This window comes from Sardina pilchardus, chromosome 24 (assembly GCF_963854185.1).
Source record: "Sardina pilchardus chromosome 24, fSarPil1.1, whole genome shotgun sequence".
In the NCBI taxonomy this organism is placed as follows: domain Eukaryota; kingdom Metazoa; phylum Chordata; class Actinopteri; order Clupeiformes; family Clupeidae; genus Sardina; species Sardina pilchardus.
Window position 1 is genome coordinate 8,358,707 of NC_085017.1, and position 18,003 is coordinate 8,376,709.

An 18,003-nucleotide genomic window follows, 5' to 3' on the forward strand; every position below is an offset into this window, starting at 1 on the left:
AGCATCATCACCAACACTGGCACCCAGCAGGAATTTGTCCTCAGCCTCATCCTCTACACCCTGTTTACCCACAATTGTTTCGCCACCCACAAGGACATCATCCTAAAGTTTGCGGATGACACCACAGTGATCGGTTGCATCACTAGAGGTAACGAAGCGGCCTACAGGAGGGAGGTGACCGGTCTAGTGGCTTGGTGTGAGGACAACAATCTCTCCCTCAACGCAGACAAGACAAAGGAGATGATAGTGGACATGTGGAAGGAGAGTAGATCTCATCACCACTGTTTATCCGGGAGCTTGAAGTGGAGAGGGTGAGTAGTTTCAAAATACTTAGGTGTACACATCAGATGCTGAAAGGATCACTAAGACTCCACATCCCTCTCTGCAGAGCATCTACCATCGCAGTGTCCACAGGAGAGCTGCCTCCAAGTTCAAAGATCCCACCTTCCCACAACATGGACTGTTCACACTCCTACCCTCAAGCCGGAGGTACAGAAGTGTGAAATGCAGAACATCACGCCTAAAAAACTCTTTTTTCCCCTCTGCAATTAGATTCCTGAACAGTTGACAGGAACCCATGGACCACCCTGACACTGTACTTCTACGCTTACACCCACCTGCATTTTTGCGCAACATTCATTGCAGTCATTGCACATGCACAACCGACACTGTACTAGATACTTGATTATTATTGTATTATTCATTGTACATGTATGTATGTATGTAAGTATGTATTTGTCTTCGCATCAGTGTGGACAGCAATGAAAGAATTGTATTGCACAGAGAAACTTGTTTTCATTGCTGTATATGACAATAAACACACTGTCTTTTCTTTTCCAAACTAACTTTTTTTTTTTTTTTTTAAGTAACAATTGTACCAAATTTCCTGTTTCAGACTTTATTGTCCAAGCAGTTTTGAAAGGAAATGCAATGTGAGAGCATACAGATTATTACATATTCTTTGTACATCAAAATTGCAGCACCATCAAGGTGGCTAAAGGAGGATATAGAAAATACAGTATACTTTCGTGAGAGATTATATTCATTTGTGTCACATGCATGACTGTGGATCTTCCAAGTGTGAATGCACACACTTATACTTTCTATCCTTGAGGATTCAGCACTTTACCAATGAATAGAAGTGTGCCTGTTGGCTCATCACGAATTAAAAATACGAATGGGCGGTCCACTCTATAGGTCATATGTAGTGGCTGGTCAGTGGCAGTGGCACGCTGTGAACCCTCTGGGGCCATCTCCATGGCGACCTTGTGAAAGACTCCAGAAATCTTGGCTGGCTGAGCTGTGATTTTGATGAGATCTGTGTTGGCCAGCCACTCAGAAAGACCTGCAATCATTGGCAAAGTATTGGTGTTTTGATCCGAAATGACTTTTTTTTTTTATTATTTGTCTGTGCAAATGTACAGTGATGATTTTAAAAATGTTGTATTACTGGTTTAGAACCATAGCTGAACTAGGTAAATGATAATGGATGACATGGCGTTAGGGTCACAGAAAGAAATGCACGTTTGTGGTGGTAAAACGGACCCGATGAGCCAGCGGAGCATTTCTTTATGTGACCTTTGAAACTTTATTCCTTTTTTCTTGATTAACTGTATTTTAGATCATTTTTGCAACTGTAAAGCACTGTTGTTAGCTTATCTGTTGTAAAACAACCTCTGTGGTGTTGTGTTCAAAGTAACAGTGACTTGACTGAATTCATGAAACTATTACTGATTGCAGACTTACCTAAATCAGGCAGTAAGGGTAGGAAATCAGTGGCGTAGCTAAGCTTCAGGACTGGAAGTGTGAGCTCTGCCTTTGCGGGATGAAGAGTCATGGATAAATCCTGCACAAACTCTGCTGTCAGAACTTCCACTATTTGTGTGAGATTCTGGGTGACCTCATCTGGCAGGAAGATGAACATGCTGACGCCTTCTTCCATCTGAACTTGTGCTATCTGCAGACAAATGAATACAGTTAGGGATCAATAACATGTTATATTATATACATTGAATGATACTTCAGTTCGGATGACTGTCACCTTCAGCTCAGTCTCAGTACCTAATTATTCAACATCAATCATACAGGTCAAAAGTTACGGATTAATTTCACCTTAGGGTCCTTTACAACATGACCTCGAGCCAAACACTCCCCCATAAACCCTTTTCCCTTGGTCGAACATTGGTCAAGTTAGTGCTCTCAGCTGAGTAGCTTAGTGCAGGCGCTAACGGAACCAATGGTCTTGTGAATTAATCCACTAAGAATGCCCAGAATGGTATCAAACTTCTACAGTAGTACAAAAAGGGTCTCTACTCATAAAACGAGGCATTGGAAAGTTTGTAAATAGCCTCCACCAAAGGTTTATTTAAATAGCACTTGCCTGATGGCCTCTATGCTCTGCTGCTACCGCAACTGCGTCGACATTACTTCCATAATCTGGGAAAAGCCTGTAAAAGTATTGAATTCACTAGCTTTTACCTAGCCTGGTCATACCAAACCCTTGTACTAATATCATACAGAGGGTCTGGACCTACTCCATTCAGAATCGATTTCAGGCAGGAGGCGTGGATTCTGTTGAAGTTTAAAACGATAGGGTCTGATTTTACCCAATCGCTAACGTTTGGTCGTGACAGCTACAATTACGGAAGCAACCTTGACAGAGAAGGAGCGAGGGCATGGTGTAAAGGACCCTTGGATAAAATTACTCCGAACCACCCCTTTAATGCACATCTGAAACACCAAAACACATTTTTTACTTGTTGCAGCATCCCTACAAGTCAAAGGGCACCGTTGTGTGCGTTGTTGCAATGGATTCCCTTGGAATCCACATACCATGTTTGTTTTTGATATGTGAAAGTGTTGCAGACATATGACCTATGACTTTTGCTCAGCTGCAGTTTACCAACATGAGCACATGCACATGAGCAGGTTATAGTAGATGATGGAAACGTTTCCCAATTGAGAGTAACCAGACTTCTTCAATTCAGATGTGATACAGGTCTGATAAGTGAATTGAATTTCATGGAAGAGCAGAAGAAATGCTACATATTCTCTGAAAAAAGTCTTCAGATCAGATGCACAATATAGAGATTATAAATGGTACTGTAATCTTGTGACGCATTCCATTTCAAGTAATTGCTCAACACTGCTATTGGTCAGCTTTAATCAGATCTTTTAGCAATTAACCTAGGCTTGACTTGCTCTGGCCACAGTGTGGATGCAATGGTGGAAAAATACGCAGCCAAACTTGGGGCCTCTGAGTGTGATTTTGCTTGTGTCTGAAAGTGCGAGTGCATCTTTATTTTCTGGTGAGAGGTAGCCTGTGGGTGCGAGTGTGTGTGTCTGTGCCGCTGAGTGTGTCACTGTAAATGTGTATGAATCCAGAAGTTTGCATTTGTCTGCCCCCAAACCATTTAGTCCGAAAGGTAAGAGGGAGAATTAGAAGCAAGCAGATGACTTCATACACAGGCTAATCATGCATGCAACATACAGTATGTACTTGACGCGCACAGAATTAATAGTTGATAAAAAATATTGGGTGTACTTTGTGGGTATACATTGTACTCTTAAGGTTGCGATTACAAAGATAAGTCTTGCAATGAAGCATAAAACTATGTCAATGTATTAGTCTATCAAAGGGGAATTCCGGCGATTTTTCACATATATCTTGTTTCTTGAGGTCAATGAGCACTGTCTGTACGAAAACAATCGGTCCTACCTAGCTCGATTTTCTGCAGCCAACAGCTAGAGCTGTGAGGCAGCTACAGTGCTACACTTTGGGGGTATATTTATGAGCCCCCATGTTCATTTCCCCAAAGTGTAGCACTGTAGCTGCCTGGCAACTCTAGCTGTTGGCTGCAGGAACTCAAGCTACCTAGGACCTTTTTTCCCCCCCATACCAACAGTACTCTGTGACTTTGAGAAATGGAGATCTATGTGAAAATTGGGTGGAATTCTCCTTTAAGGCCTGTTCACACCAAGAATGATAACTACACTGGAACAAAATTATAAACGGAACACTTTTGTCTTTGCCTCCATTTATTATGAGCTGAACTCAAAGATCTAAGACGTTCTCTGTATACACAAAAGGCCTATTTCTCTAAAATATTGCTCACAAATCTGTCTTAATCTGTGTTAGTGAGCATTTCTCCTTTGCCAATATGAGCCATCCACCTGACAGGTGGGGCATATCAAGTGTTGCATTTATAATTTTGTTCAGTGTATAACAATAACAACATGAAGATCGATATCAAATCGTTGGGGCTCACTTTCAGAGCAATTTTGAGAATGTTAAAAAGTTGACATCTAATCAGAATCCATCAAATTTTAGACATCGCTTCGTCAACACAAGGGGAGACTTTCCTTATTGGTCAGTGTGCTGACGTCATTACAGTTAAAGTTATCTGTATATTTATTGTTCCTGGTGTGAATGGCCCTTTAAAGGCAAATAGGCGGGTACACCGTTTGTATATGCACCATAAGCAGTGTACAGAATCACGGTCTGATGGGAACGAGCAGCTGTAAGCAGACAGTTTCTGCAAGTAGATCTGGTTGAAAGACTGCAGCAGCATCACACAGTCTAGAGTTGGAGGGGAAGAAAAAAGACAAAGTGAGTTGGCAGATCTAGATTAACAAATACGCACTGTAATTAAAGGTTATGGTGATGGAGAACACTTATCATAGCTAGGGATGCACCGATCCGATATTTGGATCGGATATCGGCCCCGATATGAACAAAATAGCTGGATCGGGGATCGGAAAAAATGAGCCGATCCATGGGCCGATCCGAATTTAATATAGTCTCAAAAAAAGGCTGAGCCATGACGCGCAACCAGCCATTTAGCGCCACTGTAGCAGCAGCTCACTGCTGCGGGTTAGAGTGTGCTTCACCTCACTGTGTGCTCTGAGTGTCTAAATTCATGGATGGGATAAATACAGATACCAAATTTATGTCATAGGATCAAAAAAATATCTATACTAACCACCATTTGTCATAGATTAATTACGATCTTCATGCGTTTTGTTGCATTTTGGCAACACGTTAATGTGTAACAGTCAACTCAAGCTACTCAAACTAAACACATTGTCATTTTCATCTCATCTGTATAAACTGTTCTTGGTATAAAGACATGCAAATGTTCAAATTGGCTGTTAAAACCGTATCATTTATTAGATAAAACGTACAACTTCTACCGTTTACCACCATTCAAACTCCGTGTGAACTAATTCGTTTATCGTGGGGAAACTGCGGGACCGTACCACTATGAGTAAATAGAGGGGTCTCGCGGGTGACACCATTTTGGCAGGGGTGTTTCAATGTATGTCACTAATATGGGATTTTTATCTGCAAAATTGTTTTTTTGTTAGATTTATTATTTAGTAATAACTGTGAACTTGAATTTGAATGCTGTTCCAAGTTGCTGCTGGTGTACAACTGTTTATTTTTAATACTAGTAATATAATCAATAATGATGATAATAATAATAATAATAATAATAATAATAATACATTACCTTTATATCTAAGGTTAGATTTTTTTAGGAAAGTAATGTTTAGTTAGGGAAAGAATGAAGAATGAAGTCAAGCCTGATGCCTTTAGTCTTTTCCACATGGTGAGGTATACAGTTTATTAATTAACAATGGTATCGGATCGGTATCGGATATCGACCAATACGCAGAGGCCAGGCATCGGTATCGGTATCGGGACTGAAAAAGTCGGATCGGTGCATCCCTAATCATAGCCATCAAAATTTGCAGACAAAGGTCCAACTATAAGCGAGAGAACAGTGACAGGTTAGTATACAAACATAGCAGGATAGCAAACAGCGGGAGTGACTAACTGAAATCCTTACTAAATCCTTCCCTGATCATATAATTAAGTAAATAATTGTGTATATGGTTGAATACTATACACTTAACAATTAGGACTGGATTATATCATATAGTTTGCAATATGCCAGCAGATATTTTCCCAACGATAAAAATGACTCATCTAACAATATTAACGATAAAGCCTTGATGATGACATATGTGTACTACACATTTGCAGCTCACATGCAGAGCGAGAGTAAGTGTGGCAGAAGGCGGACAACAAGCTGAGGAGGAGTTTGGGACTGGTTTGGTTATAGAAAATCAGAGGTGTGTTCAAATTCGCAAACATAGGCTAACGTTTGCAAACAGGTCTCTGTGTGCCTTGAGTTTTAGACGAATGTTTGCAAACTGTATGTTCTCTGCGAACATGCAGTAGAACTGGATCTACTGTAAACTAGATGAAGTGTTACTGTTTTAATGGAATGTTTACACCATCGTTCAAAACAAACAGTTGAGAGAAAACATATTCGCCACAATGTTTGCCACTGTTAACCGAATTTGAACTCACCTCTGACGTTGTGCAAACAACAGTAGCCTATTAAATATGCAAAGTTTGCCACAAAGGATGGAAACAAAGGAAGCTTACAAAGGATGGAAACACTTCTAAATTGATTCATCACCTCAAACACAAACCCAAGTATGAGGAAGTCAGAAGGTGAGTGAAAAGACACCAACTTCAAATGAAGTTATGAAAGTTCCTACTCAGATGAGAATTTGTGCACTGGTGAACGGTCACGTTGGAACAGGAGGGGGCCATCCCCCAACTTCCCACAAAGTTGGGAACATGGAATTGCCCAAAAACTCTTGGTTAATGCTGAAGCATTCAGAGTTCCGTTCACTGGAACTACCGAAATACTTTTGGCAATATAGTGTATTATACCATTAGCCTAGAGGCCAGACTCTCATCTTCGCAGAGAGTATGGTCTAGCTCCATTGGCAATCGTTTATTTCCTGGTTTGTGGACTGTTATTAAGCTCAAAGTTGAGACCATACAGAAATTTGCTGCAATTTTTCTGCATATTACTCGGGAACACCTTACTGTGCAGTGGAGTGCTTTATATCCTCGTTTTCTGTAAGGTCTGCTGTTTGGTTTGTCATGTGATGAGAGGAGTTTGTGAGATATTCCACTGAGAAGGATGGATATGGAGACAGACGCAGAGTTGTATGCATAATTTAAATGATATAATGTCATGTATATTCCAATTGATTTTTTCCCCTGCAAGCTGTTTATCACAGCAGCATGCCTCTAGCATCACTGGAAATCTGCAGTTTGTGTACTTCACATAATATTCATGAGAAATACTGCTTGAGCAATATCAACAAAAATGGGTTTTCTTTTGATTTTTTCCAACTTCAGACATGTCCCGAATTCTCTAGCTCCCTCTAAAGCCTGTAATCGTGCTTGCAAAAATCGAGTGCTCCCTGTTTTGTTTAAAGGAATAGTTCGGAATTTTGGACATAGGACCTAATTTCCAACTTTACCGAGGTGATATAGGTCGGTGGAGACCGTTTTTATCGCGTTTAACCCCTTCCTTCAGTTGCAGCGTCCCCCTTTGCTAACGCTGGTTCTTAGCTAATGCATTTCTACGGTAACATCAGTCTGACATCAACAACAGTCTTACTCACTCCACAGCACATCCGAGACAAGTCAATTAAAACGTCAGACTATCGATATACGTGTCCGTGTTGATAGAATAATTTTAGAAATAAAACTAACCTTGCAACTTAATGATTTATTACATTTTGAGGGACTAGTTTCTCAATATCAATCCGCCACTGCCATACAGGGAACAAAGTAGGCTATTGCAATGCGATGCAAGGTTAGTTTCATTTTCTAACATTGTTCTATCAACACAGGCATGTGCATTGATAGTCTGACGTTATCATTTATTTGTTTCGGGTGTTCTGTGGAGTGTTTTCAGTGGCAGGCTGGATGTTACCGTTGACTTGCGTTATCTCGGCACCTAGGTTAGCACGAGATGAACGCTGCAACTCAAGGAAGGGCAGAAATTCACTGAAAACGGTCTTCACCGATCTATATCACCCCGACTAAGTTGGAAATAAGGTCCTATGTCCAAAATTCCGAACTATTCCTTTAAGCAATCACGTTAGGGGGGAGTAATCGCTACCTGTCAACCACAGCTTGTGCACACGCTGCTATCGAGCTGCTGCTACTCTGCTCACGTGCACAGCCTCGTCTCCAGAGGGGGAGGGGTTTGGAGCTTGGTAGAGGTTGGAGGAGGGCCCTGAAAGTTGTATCAGTTTGAATTTTCCGACTTTACACTCGGAATTTTGAAGACTTGCCGACGGCAGCTTTAAGTTGGTCACAATGTGGAATACTACAGCAAGAAAATGGGAAACACTTCATGCTGTCCTTCCAAAAGGGTAATGAAACTGGCCTTTTTATGGACAAATTGGTACAAAGGTTAACTCTAGAGCTGAATAAAGGGAATTCACTGGGCACCCTCCCTATTCTTATTGAGTAACCCCTAGGCAACAAGAAACCGCAAAGAAAAAAAAACAATAGACAAAACCAGGTTCACCAAAATTCTGACCCTTGGCTCCTGGACTATGATAAGCAAAGCTTATTGTCATGGTTATCGTCATCCAAATGACAAAATACACTGACAGGTAAGTAATTAAACACGTATTTAAATACTGCCATGTCTAATCATGGTCATGTAAAATAATGGGATACTAGAGAAAAGAGTGGAGAAGAAAGTTATAAGAAAGTAGTAATTCCTTACCATACAACCAATATCAGAGTCCTTTCCCATTTTAAGAGGGTAATTTGTCTCGTGCATCATGGAAACTCGAACAGGCTCTTGTCCATCAAGGTGGAAGTTTTCCTTTAGACTGGTCTGGCTGAACCTTGTGAGCCACTTACCTGCAATCAACCCACAAATGGGAAACAATAATCATGAGATGATGTCTGTTTATTTGCTGCGTACATAAATAACAATGTTACAACTTGGGTTCTGTCGTGTTGTTTGTTTGGTTTGTTTTGTTTCTTTGTAAGTGTGAAATTGGCAAGGGATGCATCAGCTATGGATGCGTCTGCATCCATATAAGTAATATTGGAGTGTGCAGGTACGAGGCAGCAAATAGTGCACTGTAACTTGTGCATGACTGGATCTTGGACTATGACAAAGCATCATGTGTCATGTGTGGCGCAGTAATATCCTCACTATTGCACTTTCAGTTTCACTTTGCATAGGATATTACTGTGCAGAGTCTAAGTGCTCCCAATGTTATTCCGTCACACAATATAGTTATCCCTTTTGCCTGCTTAGAAATGCACCACATTTTATTTTGTCTCACCATACTTGGTCGTGTGACTACTCGTGTAACTGTATTTTAATAGGGAAAACATGGAGGTGTTTGGTCGCTTCTAACTTCATCTCTGTTTGGATCCTAATGCATGCATTGGGCTAGCTTAATGCTATCAAAGTTGCGCCGCGCGCCAGAGCCAGAGCTTAATTAAGGGAATAACATAGTTTAATATGAAAACGGTGAAGTGTTCCTTTAAGGTTGCTTTTGATATAGTAGGCCTACAAAGACGCAAAACTGGTGTTCTAAATACTGATTCTGTTGTCTTTAAAATGTTCTCTTATAGAGGCAAACCGCATTTAACACCCGCTTTTACAAGGTGGACCAGCTATAAGTAGAATCCCAGATATAATTTGAGGATTAATGGTACTATGAAATGGCTAACTGTGCAGGGGAACTTTGGTGCTTGGTCATTCTAATATGGTTTCTTGGTTTGTCATGTGTTGAGCGAAGAGTTTGTGAGATATCCAATAATTGATGGGGAGATGGGCGCAGAACTGTATGCAGAATAATATAATTTACGTTGATATCATTTAAACTAAAGTTTGTCACAGCAGCAACTAGCACAGCAGCAACTAGCACCATTTCTGCATTTTATGTATTATGCATTAGTAGTTATTTACAGTAAAATCCATTGAGGAAAAAAAAAACATATAGGAGTTTCTTACCCATCATAGACATACTAATGTAAACATATATGCCGTCTGTACACATCATTCACATGCTCAAAATACTACATATAAAGGTCAAATCAAAAGTTGTATTACTGAAACAGGTATAATAAAAAAGGATACTACCTTTAAAGTAGGCTGCTCCTACGGAGCTGATGCCTCCATTCCGTGGCAGAGGTGAAGAGAGGATCGGATTAATCTTGCCACCTGTTTCTTTCTTCACCCAATCATTGATTGTCTTCATATCGCGAGGTCCCCCCGTGAGTGTAGAAGGCTTAACACCATACTGCTTCTCCACATCATTTAGATAACCAGGCTTAAGACGCAACCCTACATACACACACACACACACACACACACACACACACACACACACACACACACACACACACACACACACACACACACACACACACAGACACACACACACACACACACACACACACACACACACACACACACACACACACACACACACACACACACACACACACACACACACACACACACACACACAAAACCATATGAAATGATGTCCAGCACTCAGCAACCATTGATGATACAAAAAGTCTTTCTGTGTCACACACACACATACTTACTTCTGGGTAATAGGACACGTGCAGCAGAGGTGAAGCCTTTTCCAGGGGCCTTCAGAGAGACCAGCAGTCCACTCAGAGTGGCATGCAATTTGGGATCCTGAAGAGTGTGATACCGTAAAGCCCTGTATAGCTGTTTCTCCGCTTGGTCTGAGGCACCTGCATGTAAGTAAGCAGGAGTGTAAGTGTATATACTTTTTGATCCCGTGAGAGGAATTTGGTCTCTGCATTTATCCCAATCCGTGAATTAGTGAACACACACAGCGCACAGTACAGAACACAGTGAGGTGAAGCACACACTAACCCGGAGTAGTGAGCTGCCTGCTACAGAATTTGGATTTCGCCTGGCAGCTCAGGCTGGACACCTGCACATCTAGCTCCTCCGTTCCCTGCCAGAACCTTTGGCTCCAATCACAAACTAGCATATCCAACAGATGCACCGGATCGTTGGTCTGATTGGTTGAAGGACTATCCAAGCGTACGGAGTCATGATTTGAGCTTGACAGTCCCGCCCGGCCCCTCCGAGAGAGAGCACGACTCTTGTGCAGTAGAAATAAAGCACAGACTCCCCATACTAATGTTCAATCTTAAAAGATTGAGCTTAGTATGGTGATAGCCAGACTAGTTCATGCCCATAAATTTGAATGAAGCAACTCTCTCCACCTCTCACCTTATGTGGAGGGGTGGGTGCTGTCCTCTCCTCCTACTTGTGTCAATTACCATCTCGTTTGTTTTGTTGGTGTTAAGGGAGTAGTTGTTGTCCTGCCACGAGGCTAGCCACCTCCCCCCTGTATGACGACTTGTCTCATCAGAAATCAGTCCAATGACTGTGATGTCATCTGTGAATTTGATAAACCTGGTGGAAGGCTAGGCTGGGTCACAGTCATGTGTGAAGAGAGTGTACAGCATCGGACTCAGTACACAGCCTTGTGGGGTTCCTCTATTGATGATTATTTGACTGGATGTAATGTTCCCCAGCCTGACTAACTGGGCTCTGCCTGTTAAAAAGTCCAGGACCAATTTGCAGGGGCTTGATGGCACACCCTATGCCCCAGTCACACGTACGTGTCGAAGGCTTCACGTTGCTATAGATACAGATCCCGTGTGTTTTTCTCCCATGTAGAGCAAGTGACATGCTGTTGATATGTCCTGGCTAAATTCCCAACCTCGCTGATACAATCTGGCCCCCTGATCATCCCTCCAGTGTACTGGGCTCACTCATTCCCTCACTCTCAATCTCGAGCTGGTGAGTAGCGAGCATTCTGGTGCATAATGGCTGTCGTGGATCACCCAGATGGGTGCTACCAAAGCCATCGATATCTCAAAGTTGCGTCACAACCATTCACTTCCGTGTACAAAAAATGGCGGCACATCCGGTATGTCATGGGTCGTTCAGTAGTTCCACATATCGGAATGAATGAATATCTCAGGTGTTATCATAGACTTTTCTACATGACTTGTGGTCGTGTGCATAATAATGCATTTTCAGTGAGTAATACTGTATATGTGTGTGGCAATGCAGTTTATAGTCATTGAGTATTTACCGTAAGGAGAAATGCGATCGCTGCTGTCAGTCCCGTAGTAAACCATGGGCCGGGAACTATTGAGACTACCACTAACCACGTGACCGCTCTAACAGTGAAGTCAACGGCTGACGCAACTTTGAGATATGAATGGCTTTGGGTGCTACACATTGGTGATGGTTAGCGAGGTTCCTGTTCACTGTGTGAAGCACTTTGAGTGTTGTGAAAAGCGCTATATAAACATTGCATGTTGTTGGTGTTGATGGTGTGCTGGCAACACAGAATTTAAGTTACAGTGATTGAGTCGCCACTATGAACACTAGGGCCAAAACGGTTCACAAGGGGGGAGAAGGGAGGCGTCCTGATGCACATGATGCTAGAACCACCCCCACTCCCCGACCCTGACAACAGTTGTTGGCCGGGTTTCCCAGATTTGTTAAGAAGCTCTTAAGCGCTAAGAACCTCTTAGGAACGTTCTTAGAAGATTCTTAGAGCACTCTTAAGTTCTTAGCGCTTAAGAGCTTCTTAACAAATCTGGGAAACCCGGCCGTTAACAGTTGTTCGCTTTGGACAAAGGCGATTGCTAAGCAACATAACCGTAACATAACATAACCGTTACTGTATACAACTCACGGGCCAATCCATCTACACACCCCACTATCCGTGTGTCCACCTTTAAGATGGACAGGGGGTCCAGACAGGGCTAGACACAGTGGAAGGGGAAAGACTTTTACGTCACTTCCCATGTGTCCCTGGTGTCGGTGCAACTTCAGGCAAAAACTTGAAATTGGTATCGATGGCAAAACAGAGATGATTTACAGAGGAAAATAGCACAGTCCATCATTGTTATTTGCAGGTGTGCCAGTCCACGTGCTACGCCATTAACCATCTTAGTCCAGACTACTAAAGTTTGGAAATTATATAGTTCAAACTTAATTACACAGTAAGCCATGTTAGTCTGACTGTTTTGGGAGACAGTTGTGATTTAGATGTAGGTTAGTAAAAAGCTAACCTCCGTAGTTGTACGAGAAGCAGATCCCTGATTGGTATTCAGTATTAGCAAATATAATCTAATAAACTCATAATATTGTATTGGGAGAGACACCGTTCAATCCCTAGCATGCATTATGATTTCATATATGATGAGATGGTTTCCTTACCCATTGACAGCTGTGTAAGTGCAAGAGATACACTTAAAGGAGACATAAAGATGTTGGTTGCAGAGTCTTGTGATGCCAGTTGGCGGAATATGTTATATCCAAAATCTGAAATCGCTGCAGCCATCTTAGTAGTTGGTGTTGTGAAAAGGTCAACCATTTCCTCTTCAACTTCACCGTCTTCCGATTGTGTCTAAACCAGGAGGGATACATATATATATATTGGAAGACTAAGTACAACATTACGGAGTTAAAGTGAAATGGAAGAACGTACAAAAGAGTAAATAGAAGTACAGGTCTAACCATCTGAGCTGAGCAGAGAGACAGGAACCCTCCGAGACATAGCAGCAGAAATGTCCTCTTCATCCTGAAACAAGTATTGTATGAAGACCTTCACACTTTTGAGGATGTTCATTTGAAAACAGATTTTCCATTAAGACTACTTCAGTGTTTCCCACAGAATTTAATTCTATTTGTGGTGGCAGTGTGTTTGAGCGCAAATTTTAAACAAATTTGCGCAACGTATAATTATGATGCTAACTGGATTTAATTGTGATTTAGCCAGTCGTCAACAACAGTCAACAACAACAATCCTTGCTGGATTTTTTAAAATGTATTCTTCAAACGTGCATGCATGTTTGTTGAGGAACAGAGAGGCTGCACAAAGGTGTGCATAGCTCTACAATGAAAGGAGTTCATCTAGTTTAAGTAGTACAACAATCATTGTGTGGTGGTCAGTATTGATATTGTGGTGGGCCGCCACAAATAAGTCAATGTATGGGAAACACTGTACTTTATGAACAGCTGTAACAATGGTAACAGCAGGATTGTAACATTCAATTCTTAAATCTTGTTGTGACAGAGTGCCATCGCTATAGTTGAGTTCTTAACGAATCTGGGAAACACGGCCATTGTCAGAAGTGGGATGACTTGCAGTGAGGTCAGCGGAGGCATGCCCAATGTGTGAGCCTTATGAGGTATGAGGAACCCTTAAAGGGATATCCCTTTAAGGATAGGTTGACCCATGTGTGAGGGACCCCAGAGATGGGTGAAACACCAGGGGAGAAGTACCACTGATGGATGCATGAGAGATGCACAAGCACACTTCCCGGAGGAGAGGGCATTGTGACGGAGTGGCATCACTATGGTTGAGTATGAGCTCTGAATGTCATACCAACAAGCCTGGCTCTTTGACGTCAAGCTGCAAGTGAATTACCCCCGGAGACCCGGGTTTGGGGCCGAGTAAGATGACAGCTTTCCTCCTTTGCTGCACTTGACTAACATAGTGATACAACTCTTATGTGAGAACCACCAATGGATCACTGGATCTAAACAAACTTTTTAAGTTTATCTATAGCATTGCTTAGATATGTGGCAGCTGTACCAGACATATCTTACACATTAATGTACTCCTCCTAGATGGTTTGTCAGATTCATGTGAAATTTGGCACAAATTATGCCAAGATGTTGCTGATGTCAAAATGCGAAGCGATTTTTTATATGTTGTAAGATGCTATGACTTCAATAGCCTGGAAAATCCAGACCCTGGTAATCTGAAAGATTAAGTGTCTGGCTATGGATAATAAAAATGGTCCAACTCAAGGGGCGGCACCAAGCATGCATTTGAAAATCTCACTGCACGCAATTGGCTAACACTACAACAATGTTTACTGACTGCTTCGTTACAGCTCTGTCGTCATCTGTTTAGCTCGCCTCATGGCCCGCCTGTATCAGATACATCGATGTGATTGGTTCCTCGTGGTAAAAGCGGTAAAAGTAACGTGCATCATTACTCATTGGCAAATCAAATTGTACTTCCGCGAGAACTCCAGCGTATGACTAATATCTCGCCACATAAACAGGAAATGTGTCATAACGTCACAGTGCATTGAATGAATGGTCTGACACTTCTCAAGTTAATAGATAGTATGATTACGATGATATTCACCCAATGGCCCTGCCTGACATAGCGCCACCATCTGGCCAAGCAGGAAAATGTGCCAGAAATGGCCAATGCCCAAACTGATTGATCTGAAAGTTTAAAAACACATTGTTATGGTATTCACATGTGCAATTCACATGCATAGGTGCTCGGGCCTGCCATTGCCACCTATGTTTTTAATGTGAAATTTATTTAGGACTAAGGTCATGGTGCAAGGGATCCTAGGGGGAAATTACTCCAAACCATCCCATTAAGATAATATTTTAACAGTAATTGGGCAAAACTGTTTAATGAGTTTACCTAAAGCTAAGCAGCACCATGCAATGTTTTAAGGCTTGTTTTCAGAGACCCAGTTGTTTTTTTTCTTGGCAACACTGGTCTGAGACTTTCTCAGCGGCGGGCGCCCACTCGCCACATGGATCTCTTCTCATTCGTCTTTTTATCTATCCTCCCTTCGTCCTCCGGCTCGGCACTAATCTAGATAAAGAATGATGGGCCGGCAACAGGTATCTATCCAGTGTTCTTTAAAGATCAGTGGGAGCGAGCCGAAGGACCGAGGAATGAAGGAAGATGCAAATGCGAATGAGCGCCAGACTGTTTAGCGCAAATGAAAGCAAAACATAAAATACTCGATTTCATTAATTTATTTATCTATTTTGCGAGCGCTCCTGTCGCCCTCGGCAAGATGCCGCCTAGGCTGCTGTCCTTAAGAAACCGCCCCTGGCCCTCAGAATGCATAGGCTACGCCAAACTAACGCTGAACTTTGAGACCATGCATCTTATAGGCTACTGAAAGGCTGTTTCGAAACGCAGTTTCTCCAAGACATTAACATAGACCTACAATAACCGAGACCACTGAGATAAAATATGTTCAAGTAAATGTGGGCTACACACAACACCAATGCTAAACGTGTGTATAGCCATGTTGTGACATTAGCCTATGTTTGCAACTGTCCCATGGCAGAGAAACTGATTCGTCTTGCTCGATTCCTGCCTGCTTGCTTTCATTTTATTTTTCGTACTTCAGAGAGAGGAATAAACAGCAGAATGGAGGTCGGCTGTGGCATTCGAGGTTTCCGACTTATCCTAATGTTGAGCTAAGTAAAAAAAAAAAAAAGTGAAGCTGACTGTTAGGCTACTATAAAATACACATACACACCACAAACCACACTGGAACATAACCGTATATCAAAAGACGTGCATGGGCGCAAAGTAGGCTATAGGCCAACAAACTGCAAAAAAATTGGATACAATTGACTGACCTGACACCACTATCTCCTTTTCAGGGAACGTAGTAAACGCCAGCGCAGGCTTCTGTGAGAAAAGTTCTCGCCACGTTTCACGTAATGGAGTCACGTGATTTTTGGAAATTGGGTTTTTTAGCCCTCACTAAAATATTGGGACAACGGGTCCTGGGACATTGAATGGTTGGATCATGACTCAAGATCCAGTTTCGCAACAGTAGGGTTTTAAAAGTGTGGAGGCCTGGAGTGGGTTGGAAGAATGCAGGGTAGATGTTATTTTACAGAATGTGCTGTCACTTAATGTTCATGTAAATACTGACTCATCATCTATCAATCCAGGGGTTTTCAGAAGTTTTGTGAAGCCTATCTGGTTGCCTTAGACAGTGCAAGAACATCTGGAAAATACCATATTTGGAGGCACAAGACTATTAAAAACTAATTACCAGACTGTATTTTTTAAGAGCTGCCGAACTGTCTGCCTTGATCAGCAGGACTGCTGCTTGGACTGTTGATGACTTTGTTGGCCATGATAAGCTGCTCAAATGAATTGACCTGACTCAGAGCTCTAGCAGCCAAGGGGACTGTTGAAGGACTCAATGATGTTGCATTCATGTCAAAGCGCTATCATTACCTTTTGGACTTATTGAGTGGTTTTGTTTGTCTTTGTGAGGCTCTTTGTTCATTTGTTTGTTTCCTGTCTAAATGTCTGCGTAAATCACACCGCTGATTCCAGCATTTTGGTTTTGTTTATCGTAAATTATTTGTTAATATTTCTGTTTATGTCTTGATGTCTGTGTGTGCAGTGCTTGTTTGCACTCTGTAGCCTACATACAAAAATGCAGTTTATGAATAAGACTTGACTTGACTTGACTTGACTTGACTTGACTTGACTTGACTTGACTTGATGTTATGTAGGGTCATATCATTAGTGATCTGACAGCTCATGGCAACCCAAGAGCGGTTTTGAAGATGACATTGAAAGGATGGCATAGCCTATTCTACTTTGTTCTCTGATGTTAACACAGTTATGCTACTTCGGTCTGTCAAAAACACGCTCAGATGCTATTTCACAAATCCATAGATGCAAACAGCAATAAGGGGGCCACGCAGTGTAGTAGGCCATGAATTGCCATAGCTACTGAAGGCAATTATGTCAGACATAATTAACTGCAAGTGATTTCACTAATTAACTACCCAAATAGCAAGGTGACATTGATATGTTGATTTTCTATCCAAATGGTCATTTTGGTTGAGACTGAAATCTCAATGGTAAATAGCAGCAAGCGGCAATGGCAGGCCCGAGCACCTGCAGTTAGCAACCTGTGACATTTCGGAATCCAAGAAAGCACTTATATGTGGTGCATTTGTCAAATGTACATATCTGACATGTGTTCTATTTGTTTCTGCAAGTTTTATACATTGAAAACACTTACTCACTTCCCATTGGGTGTGACGTTTTACACTGTGCGTCCATGTGTGTGTGTTTGTGCAGATCTTTCAAATGTTTGCAATGCACAGGCAGGTCAGTGTTATTGTGTGTGTGTGTGTGTGTGTGTGTGTGTGTGTGTGTGTGTGTACTGTATGTGTGTCTGTGTGTGATAGAGAAAAAGAGAGAGCGGTTGTGTGGTGTGTAGTGAGACTTTTGTTTGACTGGTCATAACAATGTATT

The 18,003-nt window shown here is 41.9% G+C and overlaps 1 protein-coding gene across 1 annotated transcript; it reads right to left on the reverse strand.

The window, feature by feature from the left end:
• Nucleotides 1-882: 882 nt before the first annotated feature.
• Nucleotides 883-13,228, reverse strand: serpinf1 (serpin peptidase inhibitor, clade F (alpha-2 antiplasmin, pigment epithelium derived factor), member 1; the record flags this gene model as incomplete). Its single annotated transcript, XM_062529522.1, is given in 6 exon segments — nt 883-1,345; nt 1,747-1,957; nt 8,619-8,758; nt 9,999-10,202; nt 10,472-10,627; nt 13,152-13,228. Coding segments are annotated over 6 exon segments (1,030 nt in total), but the record flags the coding sequence as incomplete, so codon positions are not given.
• Nucleotides 13,229-18,003: the final 4,775 nt, after the last annotated feature.